Source organism: Thunnus albacares, chromosome 13 (genome assembly GCF_914725855.1).
Source record: "Thunnus albacares chromosome 13, fThuAlb1.1, whole genome shotgun sequence".
NCBI classification, from domain to species: domain Eukaryota; kingdom Metazoa; phylum Chordata; class Actinopteri; order Scombriformes; family Scombridae; genus Thunnus; species Thunnus albacares.
In genome coordinates this window covers 31,170,468-31,185,095 of record NC_058118.1, presented here as the reverse complement: position 1 = coordinate 31,185,095, position 14,628 = coordinate 31,170,468, and the positions used below count along the sequence as shown (strand labels likewise).

At 40.5% G+C, this 14,628-nt stretch overlaps 1 protein-coding gene across 3 annotated transcripts in view; it reads left to right on the top strand.

Moving 5' to 3' along the window:
• LOC122995959 (stromal interaction molecule 1-like) overlaps positions 1-14,628 on the top strand; it is a 33,664-nt gene that overhangs the window by 4,924 nt on the left and 14,112 nt on the right. For 2 of the 3 annotated variants that reach the window (XM_044371422.1, XM_044371421.1), the window contains exons 3-6: positions 10,662-10,792; positions 10,879-10,993; positions 11,830-11,938; positions 13,145-13,260. In XM_044371422.1, the coding sequence (XP_044227357.1) occupies positions 10,662-10,792; positions 10,879-10,993; positions 11,830-11,938; positions 13,145-13,260 (471 nt within the window). Of the gene's footprint in view, positions 1-9,282; positions 9,627-10,661; positions 10,793-10,878; positions 10,994-11,829; positions 11,939-13,144; positions 13,261-14,628 lie in introns of those variants that run through there. The other variant, XM_044371423.1, reaches the window with a different exon arrangement.

The following is a 14,628-nucleotide window of genomic DNA, read 5'->3' as shown; positions in this document are numbered from 1 at the left end:
ACCAGCAGTTCTGTCTGAGAGTTTTCTTGATCTTCCAGATCTCATCTTGACCTCTACAGTTGCCCTAAACTGCTGTCTCTTAATTACATTTCACACTGTGGAAACTGCAAGCTGACAAGGCTTTGCTATCTTCTTGCAGCCTTCCCCTGCAGTGTGGGCATCAATAACTTTAATTTTCAGAGTCTTACACAAATGCTTAGAGGAACTCATGGTTGCTGAATGTTTGCTCAAGGTTTGAACAGTCAGAGTATTTGTAAAGTTTTGAAACTGACACGAGCTCACATTTCCTAATGACAACTGTTGACATACCTCAGATCTAACAAGCTGATTAAGGTCCGAGACCTTGTAAAAAGAGACTTCGGGACTCTGACGGTGCCCAAACTTCTGCACCTGCCACAATGATGTATTTATTTTTTTTCAATTGGTCATAAAAAGTAACTATGCATTAATGTTTGCAGAAAATATTGTGTTTTTTTTCCTGTTTTAATCTTTTCAATTAAAAAATCACCAAAATATGTTATTTGTCAAGAGGTGGCCAAACTTTTGTATACAAAGTCCTTTAATCCTTGATATATTATGCAGGTGATAGTAGGCTGACTTTGTAATGATCTTAATGTGGCTGTTTTTAATTCAGAGGTCACATTCACAAACATTATGAGAAAACTCTCAGAGCTCCTGACTAAACATGAACATTTCTAGCAAGGAGTCGTAGTTTAGGTGTGATTTAGAAAAATTCTCTGAGCAAAGAAGGAACTTTTACCTTTGTGAGGAGGAGTGGTTGACTCCGATATAGGTATGACTTTTTTTTTTAATGTGTGATTGGTTGATCCAAAAAAAAGAAAGAAAAATGCACCATTAGTGATGATGGATATAGAACTGATAGTGAAATCGAGGCCTAATCATAGAATTTAGTCTCTATTAAGACATAATGTAATTATAAATACTGTTTTATATAATGAACAGCTCTGTTGAATAAGCACAAGACCTACTTGTGCAGCAGCCTGCTCACACACTGATAGTTGTTATATTTATTTTCTTATCTTTGTTTACATCCTGGTAGTTTTTCTACTTAATCTATTTGATATCAACAAGGGAAAAATGGCTCAGCTTTCATCCATTTCTGGATGAAAGTGTTGGTTAGCATGTATGACTTTTTTTTCCAGCTCCCAGCAAATTCCAAATTTTTCCGGTTGACAAATATTTCAATGTTGTGATCGCTTTGATTTCTGGTGTTATAGTGTTATTGTGTTGGATGGGAGATGTGAGCGCATCTCTAATGAGATCGACCACAAACATCCCTGCATGATCTAATCTGTAGTGTTTCATTAACTTACTGTCATTCAGTGTTTGGAGAATACTTTGTCACTAGGAGCAACTCTTTGTACTAGGAAGCCCTATGAATACGACCATGACTACACCAAGGGTTCTGGCTTGATTTGTGGTTTTTAACATTATTGATGGAGCTGAGCCTGACTTTTAATCTTTCTTCTTTGGGTCCAAAAATAATTACTTCAGTTTTGTCTTTGTTTAATTGAAGAAAAGTCTGGCACATCCAATCGGATGTGACTCAGCGGATGGCCTCAGATTTGGTGTCATTGAGCTGGAGAAAGTTGTCAGACATTCAACTTTTAAGCAGTTTCGAAGGGTTTGCAGGCTGGTTTTGTCATTAGGTCTGATCGGCAGGTAAAGTTGCGTATCGTCGGTGTAGAAATGGAACTGAATGTTCTGGTTGTGTATGATGTCACCTAGAGGGAGCATGTAAAGGGAGAGAAGGATGGGACCTAAAATTGAGCCCTGGGGGATGCCATAGTGGGTAGGAGCCGGGGATGACACAGAATCAGCTATACTAACAGAAGTGTCTGCTAGTTGAATATGAGGTGAACCATTTAAGGGGAACACTGGAGATGCCTACGTGGTCACCAGATGGTTTAAGATGACAGTCTGATCGATGGTGTTGAAGGCAAGTAAAGGATCTGAGTACTTCTTCCAATATTTTCTGGTTTCTTTAGTACTGAAGAATACCACCTAACACTATGATAGTAAACTGAATTTATGTGGGTGGTAAACTGTTGGTCAGGCCAAAACAAACTGTATGAGTCACTTTGGGAGGGAAACAGTGATCGACATCATCAGCTCCAACATGTACGGATGGATTTGAGAAGTTGACATTTGGGGTAAAGAAGGAGAAAAAGAAGTGAAATCCTGCTACTATAGTTTGTTTACGAAGCCTCCGGAGCCGGAGGAAGCTTCCTGAAGCTGAGTTTTTATTCCAGTGGAGCCCCAGAATATAAATATAGAGGCTGGAGATGTGCAGAATATGTGTCCTACTCAGTTTTCAGAGTGTAGTTTTGTGTTCAACTACACGTTTCCTGTATACAACCAAATTACATAAAGCTTTCAAAGAAGAATGGCCAATCACACAGCAGCAAGACAGTTAGTACAATGCTGCTGAAACTCTCTCTGTACTCTGTTGTTGTTTCCTCGTCTGTGAAAACTGCATTTCTTTTAATTTGTCATAAGTTTAATTTGCATAATCTACCTGCTTCCTCAGATGAGCTCCTAGTTTAGCTCCTCTGGTTTCATAGCTCCAGGAACTTTTGGTTAAGAAGGGGTTAAACTCTGATGCGGACTGAACAACCAGAGACTGGGTAACATGAATGTGTGAACATGATTTCATAGCAATCCATCTAATAGTTGTCAAGATATTTCAGTCTGAACAGGAGGTCCAACAGACAGATGTTGCTATTAGAGTTAATTACAACAGATGTTCATCCAAATATCTCCACAACAAAGACAAAACAAAACAAATGGAAAGAAGCAAAAAAGAAGTAAAAGGGACAAATGCATTTTCCCTGCTCGCATCACTGAGACACGTGTTCACTGAAATGATCTCACGCCTCTTTACTACTTGAAAATCACTAAAAGTAAAGTGAAGATGCTTCCATGAATAGTTTTTATTCAACAATGAACTTGATACCAAGTTGAGTAAACAGAGGAAGTGTAGATGAAATCAATATTTGTTGTGAGCAGCTTTATCTTCAAAACGGCACCATCTAAACATCTGCAGTGCGTAAAACATTTACACAGTACTGTCCACATGTACATATATGGACATATCAGAAACAACTATAAACAACTGTTATACAATAAACAGCTCGTTGTTGATTAAATCGGCTTTTTGATATATAGTGTCATCCCTGTTTGCAGGACTTAAAGTGAAGGATTTTAACTTTTCTCTTTCACTTAAATCCAAAATGTAAAGTCCTCCTCTGCTCAGAAACATGTTTCTTCTTCTGTGCAGGTGTTAAATTTGAGTTTAACACCTGGATGTACCTGCAGGATTTATGACATCACAACTAGTTTGGAGCCAATCGTGGTCCAATATGCAGCTTATACGAGTGTGATGTGGAAACTGGAAGCTGAAAAGAGGAGCTGTTGTTTTAAGGATTTTTAACGAGGTCATTGAACTTTTTTTGTGTCTTCAAACATGTCAGGAGGATCTTTAACTGATCAGTTTGATAAAAACAGGAAGAAGGCAGTTTTTCCTGTTTGTGGTCATTACAGAAAAAATGAATCAGCCCATGACAGACAGAGAGAGAGAGAGCAGAGAAAATATCTCCCGTCCTCATTACTGAAGCCTCCTGTCAACCGAAAACACACTTTCAGTGTTAAATGAAAACTTTTATATCTGCGGTGTGTGTGTGTGTGTGTGTGTGTGTGAGTGTGTGTGTGTGTGTGTGTGTGTGTGTGTGTGAGTGACTGTGTGTGTGTGAAAGTGTGTGCAGCAGAGATAGCGTGGGAGCTAGCCGTTAGCAGCTAACCACAGCTTCCTGGAGCTGACATGGCAGTGATGTCACAGGAAGTTTGCTGACAGAAATAGACTCGTCTCCACTTTGTTTGCGGGGGAGACAAAGGTAGAGGGACCCCAGGCCTGTGAGCCAATAGGAGGAAAGCAGAGTCCTCGTTGGCGGGCTTTTTTAAAGAGCTGGTATAGTGTGACACAATAAAACTAATGTTTGGCAATGTGTGAAAACAGCAGCCCTCCCATTCATTTGAATGGGAGCTGTGTGTTTACGCTGCGGGAGTTGGGACCGCATAGGGTTCAACAATTAACCACAGCAGCCATTCAGCTAAAAGTTGAACCAGAATCAACTTTTAGCCTCCTAACATCACGCTGTGGTGGCCAATTGCATACACGGAGACACACACGTTCCTGGTGGACTACTTTATAACACAAACGCCGTATTCGACTGTTTACCTTGCAACTGTCGTGACGAAAAATAAAACATTTGCTGCAGTGAAAACTTTCCAGAGTTGTAAAATCCTGTCTGTCAGTATCATAAATCGCTGCATAGTGTTTTGGCTTCTGATGAGTCTTTAAATGCACTAGTGCCGATTGCTTATTATTTCTCGAGAACCACATATATGTATCAATTAACGAACGTTTCAGTTAAAATGATAAGGATTCAATAAATTAAATGGTTTTAATCAAGACAGAAACTTCACCAGTGAGACTAAACTGAGGTTGAACCGTAGAAGCAGTTTACAGCCTTCCATTGGTTAACTCTGCTGTCAATCAAATGTGTCTGCCTTCCTATTGGCTAGTTTTACTACCACCACCTGTTTTTTTTCTCCTGCGTGTACTCGTTCTTCTCTCTCGGGCAGTTTAACTGAGCGGGGTGTGTGCCTTTGTCCCAGAAGCCCCACCCTGCTTTGATGTGACAGTGTTTATATCAAACAGCCCCCGCTGCACTAAGACACAGAGCTGAGCAGCTCACTGTTCACGTGTTTATTCAAAGTTTATTAAACGTGTCCAAACAACTTCACACTCGACACTGCACCTTCTGGGGTCCTCAGCAGTACACCTGCCAAGTGTGTTGTCGATTGGATGAACAGTTCAAGAGATACATGAAGGACATACATACAGACATTTATAAAAAATGAGTCAAAAAAGGTCATTGGACAAACTCACATTTATGTTAGCATTATAAAACCAGGTGAAGCAGATTCTGGTATAATATGTTCTGGAATAAAACCTCTTGTGTTTCCATCCACCTGTTTTTATTTGCATTTTCAATTTGGACATCAAAAACCTGAGTGGAAACTCACTGAAAAAGTAGCTGCGTGGATAAAAAATAAATGTTAACCAATTTAGTGAATAAATAATGACGTACATGAAGCATGTGACTTCAACGACACTTCCACTGTCTGTGGAGTGATGTAACGCCACGTTGTTATGTTTCTCTTTTTTCCTGTGGATGATCAGTAATACTGATTAAATCCTGTATCACGTGCTGTTTTATGCTAGCATTACCTCTTTACTTTTTATGCTAACATTACTGTACTTCTTAATTGTTTTATGTTTACTTTATATTTATGCTAACGTTACTGTGTTGTGGGGCTTCTGTGCTGCAGGTTGATGTCTGGGACTCAGTTCATTTCATTTAGCGTTAGCACTGCTAGCCGCTGTTTCTCACTGGAATGTGTGTCATGTTAGCATGTTAGCTAGCCAGAGCTAACAGATATCTGTCTGGTGGTGTGTGGTGGTCCGCGCATCCTTGATTGTTTATAAACATTTTAAATGTCCAAAAGAGGAGGCTGCACACAAAGTGCATGATGGGAAGAGAGTTTTTCTGCTGGCGGGAGTGAACAGTGATGTGACTTTGACTCGACCTTCCTGCTGTTTCAGTATTTTTATCCTCTCAGCTGCTGATATTAATCCTGCCTCACCTGTCACTCCTCACCTATCTTCTTCTGTGGTGTTGTAGCCGTCACAGTGGACGAGGGGAAACTTGAGCTGGATTTAGACTTGATGCAAGGGGTTAATAACCTTATGGCTCTTTTCCACTGCAGGAACAGGAAGACCTGTAACTGAAGGTGTTTTTAATGTATCTGCCTCTGCTTTTGTTTCCACTGTGTTCGCCGCGGTTTGATCTGAAAGGACCAGTTCCCAGTGTTCCCAGTGTTTCCAGTGTGTTAAACCAGCAGTCAGGTGTCTGTAATCATTCCTCCTGTTCATACTGGATATTAAAAGATCCTTCAAATGTGCTTTCAGTGGAAGTGATGGAGGCCAAAATCCACAGTGTGTCCAGTAAAGGTTGATGTGAAGCTTCTATTCAGCTTCATCAGTCTGAGTTAGTCATATCAAGTGGATATCTGACACATTTACAGTCTTTTTAGCATCAGATTCCCTCTTTGTGTTTCCTCAGACAGTGTTTCCCTGTTGAGCTGCAAGAAAAACAGGTTTAATGTTCTTTTTTGAGCTCCTGACTGTTGTTTTAAGACACACTTGATAAACTGTGAACTCGTCCTTTTAAAGTTCAGCTCTGCTCAGGAGGTGAAACTAAATCCAGGTTCAGGTTCTGTCGGGGGGGGGGGGGGGGATCCTCAACGCAGCACATGTTTGTACATGAACACTGAAAGGAAGTTTGTTTCAACCTCAAATTCTTATTTTCACTCTGGGGAACATTTTTGTGAATGAAACTCGCCCACAAACGGAGCGGAAGAAGAAGAAGTCGCCTTATAGGGACATTTTATGGGCATCGATGATGCTGATGATGAAATCTCAGAGTCGTTCAGCTCCTCATGAACAGGTGACCTTCATCAGGATGAAACCGGATATCAGCAAAGAGTTTGTGATGTGAAGAGAGATCGTTGGATCCTTGTTGCTCAGTGTTACAAGTTGAATTAGTGGTTTTTTGTGTTCCTGTTTTGTTTGTTGGTAGTTCAGCCTCGCTCAGCAGTAACAGACCATCAGTGACTGTGTGAAGATTAAATAACTAACGAAGGTCCGGGTCGTGTTTGAAACCAAACAAACATGTGACTGTAAACCTGTTCTGTAATCTGTCCTAATATTTACTCAGAGACACTCACAGCTGATGTTTACACTCCGCCTCAATTATCTGACATCTGGATCAGCTGCATCTCCATCAGGGCTGAAAGGTACTAGAACAGAGGTCGAAGGTCACCAGAGGTAAAAGAGATACTGTGTTTACTTTAGATAAAGAACCAATAAAAACTCTCCCTTTTAGAAACACAGTGAGGTGAAACAGCTCCATCATCTTTGCTGCTGTTTGGAAACTGAAAGCTGCAACTAACCATTAATTACATTATTGATTAATCTGTCAAATCGTTGGGTCTATTAAATGAGAAAAATGTTGATCACTGTTTCCCAGAGTCCTCAAATATCTATTTTTGTCTGGATGAACAGTCCACAAGCCAAAGATATTCAGTTTACTATTATAGAAGTCTAAATAAAGCAAAATATATTCACATTAAGACGCCGGAATCAGAGAACTTTGGATGTTTTTTCTTTAAAAAATGACTCACTCTGATTAATCAATTATCAGAATAGTTGAATTTTCTGTAGTTTGATTAATGGACTAATCGTTGCAGCTCTAGAAAGAACAACAAACCCAAAACTCCAGTAAGATTAAATCTTGTTGATCTAAAGTGCTTTTTGGATCTCAGCAGGACTTCAAATCTAAAAATCACATCATCAATGAACGAAGGTTTAATAAGAAGCTGCAACACGTTTCTGTCAAGAACGAACTGCAGCTTCAGATTTGGAGTTTAAGGGAAACTGAATAATATAAATATGAATCTATTAATAGACAGAACGACCAGTTCTCAGTGTTTGCACCACTTACAGTTATAGAAAAAGTCTTAACGCTGTTTACAACCCAAAATCACCACATTTACACATCTAATGACTCTACAGGCTGTTTAAAACCTGAAAGGCTTTTTCTACGACACCTTTTCACAACTAGTTTAAGTTTCCTGAAGCAACTTTCAGCTTCATGTTCATCTGACGGCGTTCAGTTCACACTTGTGTCAAAGTGTTACAGAAAAGTAGAAACTTCCACTAAACTACATTTCAGAGGGAAATATTGTACTTTCTACTCCACTACATTTATTTGACAGCTTTAGTTACTTTTCAGATGAAGATTTGACACAATGGATAATATAACAAGCTTTTAAAATACAACACATTGTTAAAGATGAAACCAGTGGTTTCCAACCTTTTTGTCTTTTGACGTCTTACAAAAAGCAGTGTGTAGTCGGGGTCACATTTCACATGTCTATGAGTTGTTAACAGCTCCACCAAATAGTGATTTTTCCCTCTAAACTTCTCACATGCTTTCATTTCAATAAATGTTCAAATGATCCAATATTTCAGCAAAAATCAAAGATTAGAGAAAAAGTCCAAAAACTGAAAACAGATTTGTGTATCAGAACTTTGTTTTTTCTTCTTTCCTCTCCCATTAATCATCTCACCACCCCTCAGATTTATCTGCTGACCCTTTGGAGGGGCCCGACCCCTAGGTTGGGAACCACTGGACTAAACTAGCTAACTGTATATAAAGTAGTGTAAACTAGCTCCACCTCCAGCAGCTACAACAGTAACATGCTGCTCTAACACTGATGCTTCACTATTAATAATCTAATGATGTCATATATAATAATATATCAGTCAGAGGGACCAAACCACTACTTTTACTGCAATACTTTAACTACATCAAGCTCATAATACTTATGTACTTTTACTGCAATACTTTAACTACATCAAGCTCATAATACTTATGTACTTTTACTGCAATACTTTAACTACATCAAGCTCATAATACTTATGTACTTTTACTGCAATACTTTAACTACATCAAGCTCATAATACTTATGTACTTTTACTGCAATACTTTAACTACATCAAGCTCATAATACTTATGTACTTTTACTGCAATACTTTAACTACATCAAGCTCATAATACTTATGTACTTTTACTGCAATACTTTAACTACATCACTCATAATACTTATGTACTTTTACTGTAGGAGGATTTTTCATGCTCTTACTTGTAATTGAGTATTTGATATTGTTTTATTGGTACTTCTACCTCTGATGACTTGTTCGACAGCTCTGAACTCTTCGACTTTGTTCATCCTCTGATAATTAGAGACTCTAAATGCCACAAATTCTCTTAAATCACTCGAACTTGAGACTTAAGAGCGAATCCGTTGGTGCGAGAGTGATTGTCAGATTCTCCAGTGAGACACCAGACGAACCTCCTCACACTTTTCTCTCACAGCTGAGCGATCGTGCGGAGTCTCTGAGAGGTTCTGGAGGCTGAAATGACCAAATGTAGGCATGAACGTCTTCACTCTGATCGGTTTAAATCTGCTCCGTTGTCATGACGACCGCAGCAGCAGCAGGAGATAAGTGATTTGACAGATGTTAGCTGCTAACTGAGGCTAACAGGGACTCATCCTTACTGCTTTACTGGTTGTTATGGCAACAGTAACACAAAGATACTGTAGATACAGTTAATATAACACCACTAAGGCCCATTGAATACTTTCATTTTGCTGCTACTACTTTAATACTTCTACTGAAGTAACATTATGAATTCAGGACTTTTACATTCATGAGTAAAATATTTTTCTTCCGCCCTCACACACTCTGCTGTCCTTTGACCCAAACAAAGATGGCGGCTAGACATGAAGGATGTTTCCTCGTCTTGTTGCTGTTTCTGGCTCAAAGAGCAGAGTTGAAGTTTGTCTTTACCTGCTGCTGAAACACACAGTAGATCACCTGAGCAGGTGCAGCGTTGTTGTCTAAAGAAAACCAGGTTGTTCTCTCTCTCATTCTTGCCTTTCCAAAACTTTTTTTATTACACAGCCACCATTGAGAGGCATCTGTCAGCTCTGGCTAGCTAACATGCTAACACGGCACATATTCCAGTGAGAAACAGCAGTTAGCAGTGCTAACGCTAACACAGCCTACACAGAGTTACACTGCAGGAAGTGAGAAATGAACTGCGATTCCCAAACATTAACCTGCAGCACAGAAGCCCCACAACCATGGATGTATAAAGAGATCTGGATACAGCGTTATTCATATGAAAGTTGCTCAGTGGCGCATGAATCTGCATCTGTGCGGCTCATAGAGCAAGTGCACTAGTGCCTTTCACCGGCCAAGCTGGCTTCTTCCAGTTTAGCCCTCCGGCTAACTTTAATGGGGATGAAACAATTCAATCATGCAGCTCTTCTACGTTTTTGGACCGAACGGATCAAATTCTGATAGTGAGACGAGTCATTTCGTGAGGGTTGTGATGCTCAAAAAAATGTATCTGCTAATTTACAGACATCTCTTTCAGCCGCTATGTCAAATTGGCTTCAAAGCCCGGCGCTCTTCCTGTTTCCAGTTCTCCCACAACACAATATGTTAGCATAAACGTAAAGTAACGTTAGCATGAAAATAAAATGATGTAAGCATAAAAAAAATAAAGAAGTAACATTAACATGAAAAGTAAAGAAGCAACGTTAGCATTAAATAGGTTCAAAAGTAACGGCATAGAAAATAAAAAGTAACGATATCATAACATATAAAAAAGTAACATTAGGATGAAACATTAAGAAGTAACATTAGCATTAAAGATAACAGTTAGTATGAAAAATAAAAAAAATAGGCATAAAAAATACAACGTAACATTAGCATTAAAAAAAGTAACGTTAGCATAAAACAACACAGTAACGTTAGCATAAAACACAGTAACGTTAGCATAAAACAACACAGTAACAATAATTTAAAACAACACAGTAACAATCTGTGTGTGATAGATGTTTGGTGTAGATCTGTGTGTGATAGATGTTCTGTCTTGCAGATCTGTGTGCGATAGACCAGCAGCTCTGTCAGGATGAGAACTCGCTGCTGAGTTTCGAGGCGATCTGCAGCATCCACAAACTGATGGACGACGACGCCGACGGCACGGTGGACACGGCGGAGACGGACGAGGTGACACCAGTTTAACCCTCTCTGACTGTTTTTATTTCATATTTCGATTTCCTCGCTTTTTCATTCACCCTTCGTTCCCTCCTCAGTTCCTCAGAGAGGATCTGAAGTATCACGACCCCAAAGCCAAACACAGCAGCTTCCACCGAGCCGACCTGCACATCAGCGTGGAGGACATGTGGAACGCCTGGAAGAGCTCCGAAGGTTAGCGGGGAAACGACGGGAGGGAAGACGTCTGTAGAGACGTTTATAAGATCAGCAGCTGAAGCTGAAGCGAGGCAGGTTGATGGGAAACCGGCCGCAGCAAAAAAACAAACAGAGCAGCTCTTCAGTAAACGGCTGCTGGAAGGAGATCTGACAGAGAGGAAGATCTGGGGCCTCGTCATCGTAAACACACACTAATGCAGCATTTATTTACAAACAAACAACGTGGTCTCGTGACCTCACATCAACCAAACTTCAGTCTAGAAATAACTTGAAGGTTCAGGATGGATTTCTGAGAGGTTTGGGAGAGATTAAATGAAAAGGAAGAAAGAAAAAAAGACAGAAGGATGAAAGACGGAAAGAAGGAAGGAAGAAAGAAAGTTTAAAAAAAGGAACAAGTGAGATGAAAATAGGAAGATAGAGAGAAAGATGAGAAAGAAAGAAAGAAAAGAGCGACAGTGATGGAGGATCATGGTGTGTTGAGTATAAACATTAAATCCTATTTCGGGATCAGATTAATTTTCCAGCTCAATTCATCACTGTGATGACGTAAACAACCACAAAATTACAAACACATGAAGAAGACGTTTGCCAGGACTGACTGAGAGCATGAGATTCAATAACTGACACACAGATTAAACATATGATCGACTTTATTAAACGTCCGTTTGTAGTTTTTTTTTTTTTCCTGCTGCTCGCTGCTGGAGCCCGCAGACGCTTTTTATTTATTATATTTTGATTATTTTTACATGTATGAAACAATCTGAAGTCACTTTATTAAACATGCTGTGTGTGTGTGTGTGTGTGTGTGTGTGTGTGTGTGTGTGTGTGTGTAGTGTATAACTGGACGGAGCAGCAGGTGGAGGACTGGCTGCTGCGTGTGGAGCTTCCTCAGTACACAGAAACCTTCAGGAAACACCAGCTGGACGGCAAATCTTTACCCAGGTAACACACACACACACACACACACACACACACACACACACACACACACACACACACACCTGTGTATGTTATACTAACCTGTGAGGACAGTCTGACCTCATACACTCCCTACACGACTAAATGACCAACCTTAAACTTGAACCTTAAAGGACTCATAATCTGCATATTTCCAGCCTCTATATTTATATTCTGGGGCTCAACTGGAATAAAAACTCCTTATTTATCTTCTACTGGTCCTTTATGCAGCCCCTCAGTTCAGCCTCTGTCTGAAACAGGCCGTTTTAGCTTCCTGTCTCTTTAAGGCCCCGCCTCCTGATGAGCCCACTCTGTTCTGATTGGTCAGCTTTCAGGAAGCTTCCTCCGGCTCCGGAGGCTACGTAAACAAACTATAATACTATTTCAAATCCATCCGTACCATTGACTGTGTATAAAGATGGACGACATGACAGCTGATCGCCCCCTGCTGGCTGCTGCGGTATAGGTCATAAGTCCCGCCCCCTCCATGTTAGCGGATGGGACGTCAAACTAAAAAAAATCAAAGTACACATTGAGTAATTCTTTTCGAAAGGTGTTTTTTTGTCATTTCAGGTACTTCATCTCTCTGATGAGTTTGTTTTTAATTAGTTTAATTACAACAGAATATAAATGACAGAAAACTACAAAAAATATGAACCTTTAAAACCACATTAAAGCTCTTAATCACTAAAGTTTCATATTTAAGAACTAATTAAATAACTTATTATTATTCCAGATTAGAGGTGCAGCGATGAGTCGTTTTAGTCCAAATTTAATCCTTTTTGGAGTTTTAGTCTGTCAGATAAAAGAAGACGTTTGATGATGGCACCCTGGAAATTGTGATGCAAATGTACAAATTACTACATTAAAATCCTGAATGTGTTCAGTATTAAAGACTCTCTGAAAACAGGCTCGTTATAAATGATTTATGTTGAGTAAATCTTCTTGTATCTCTGAATCAAAGCAACATGCTGGACAGTGTCGTTAGCATGTGATTCCTCCTGAGCTTCAGTTCCCTGCAGGTTCGCTCTGGCAGATCTCAGATGTCTGAGCGTCCCTGAACGCACCGGTTTTTCAGGAGACGTCTCAACCGCCGCGACCATCCTTCTCTCTCTTCCTGCACTTCCTGTGGAGGTTACAGTCTGAAACGTTTCTCCATAACTCACCGCTGACCTGTCTCCTCTCCGGCAGGCTGGCGGTGAAGAACACCACGCTGATGCTCACGGTGCTGAAGATTCTAGACAGAAGTCACGCACAGAAACTGCAGCTCAAAGCCCTCGACACCGTGCTGTTTGGACCGCCGCCAGGTGTGTGTGTAACGTATGATATACGATGTGTGTGTGTAAATGATTAATGGATTGTATTTATATAACGTCTTTCTAGTCTCAGAGCGCTTCACACGACATGTCGACACACACATACACACTCATTCACACACACACACATTCACACACACATACACACACATTCACACTCACACACACATTCACACTCACACACACACACACACACATTCACACTCACACACACACACACACACACACATTCACACTCACACACACATTCACACACTCACACACACACACACATTCACACACACACACACACATTCACACTCACACACACTCACACACACACACACATTCACACTCACACACACATTCACACTCACACACACATTCACACTCACACACACTCACACACACACACACACATTCACACACACACACACACACATTCACACTCACACACACTCACACACACACACACATTCACACTCACACACACTCACACACACACACACACATTCACACACACACACACACACATTCACACTCACACACACTCACACACACACACACATTCACATTCACACACATTCACACACACACACATTCTCACACACACACACACACACACACACATTCACACACACACACACACACACACACATTCACACACTCACACACACACATTCTCACACTCACATTCACACACACACACACACACACACACATTCTCACACACACATTCACACTCACACACACACACACACACACACACACACACATTCACACACACACACATTCACATTCACACACACATTCACACACACACATTCACATTCACACACACATTCATACACACACACATTCACACACTCACACACACATTCACACTCACACACATTCATACACACTCACACTCACATTCACACTCACACACACATTCACACACACTCACACTCACACACACATTCACACTCACACACACATTCACACACACTCACACACATTCATACACACACACACACATTCACACACACTCATACTCACACACATTCACACACACACACACACATATTCATACACACACACACTCACATTCACACCCACCCACACACACACACACCCACACACACTCATACTCACACACACACACACACATTCATACACACACACACTCACACACACACACACACACACACACACACACACACTCATGCGCAGCCTTTGAGGTCAGTTTGAGGTTCAGTTTCTTGGCGGAGGACTTCGACATGCAGACTGGAGGAGTCGGGGATCAAACCACTGATCTTCCAAGTATATACACACACACACACACACACACACACACACACACAAGTTCACATGTATGTATGTCGAAGTCGAAAGTTT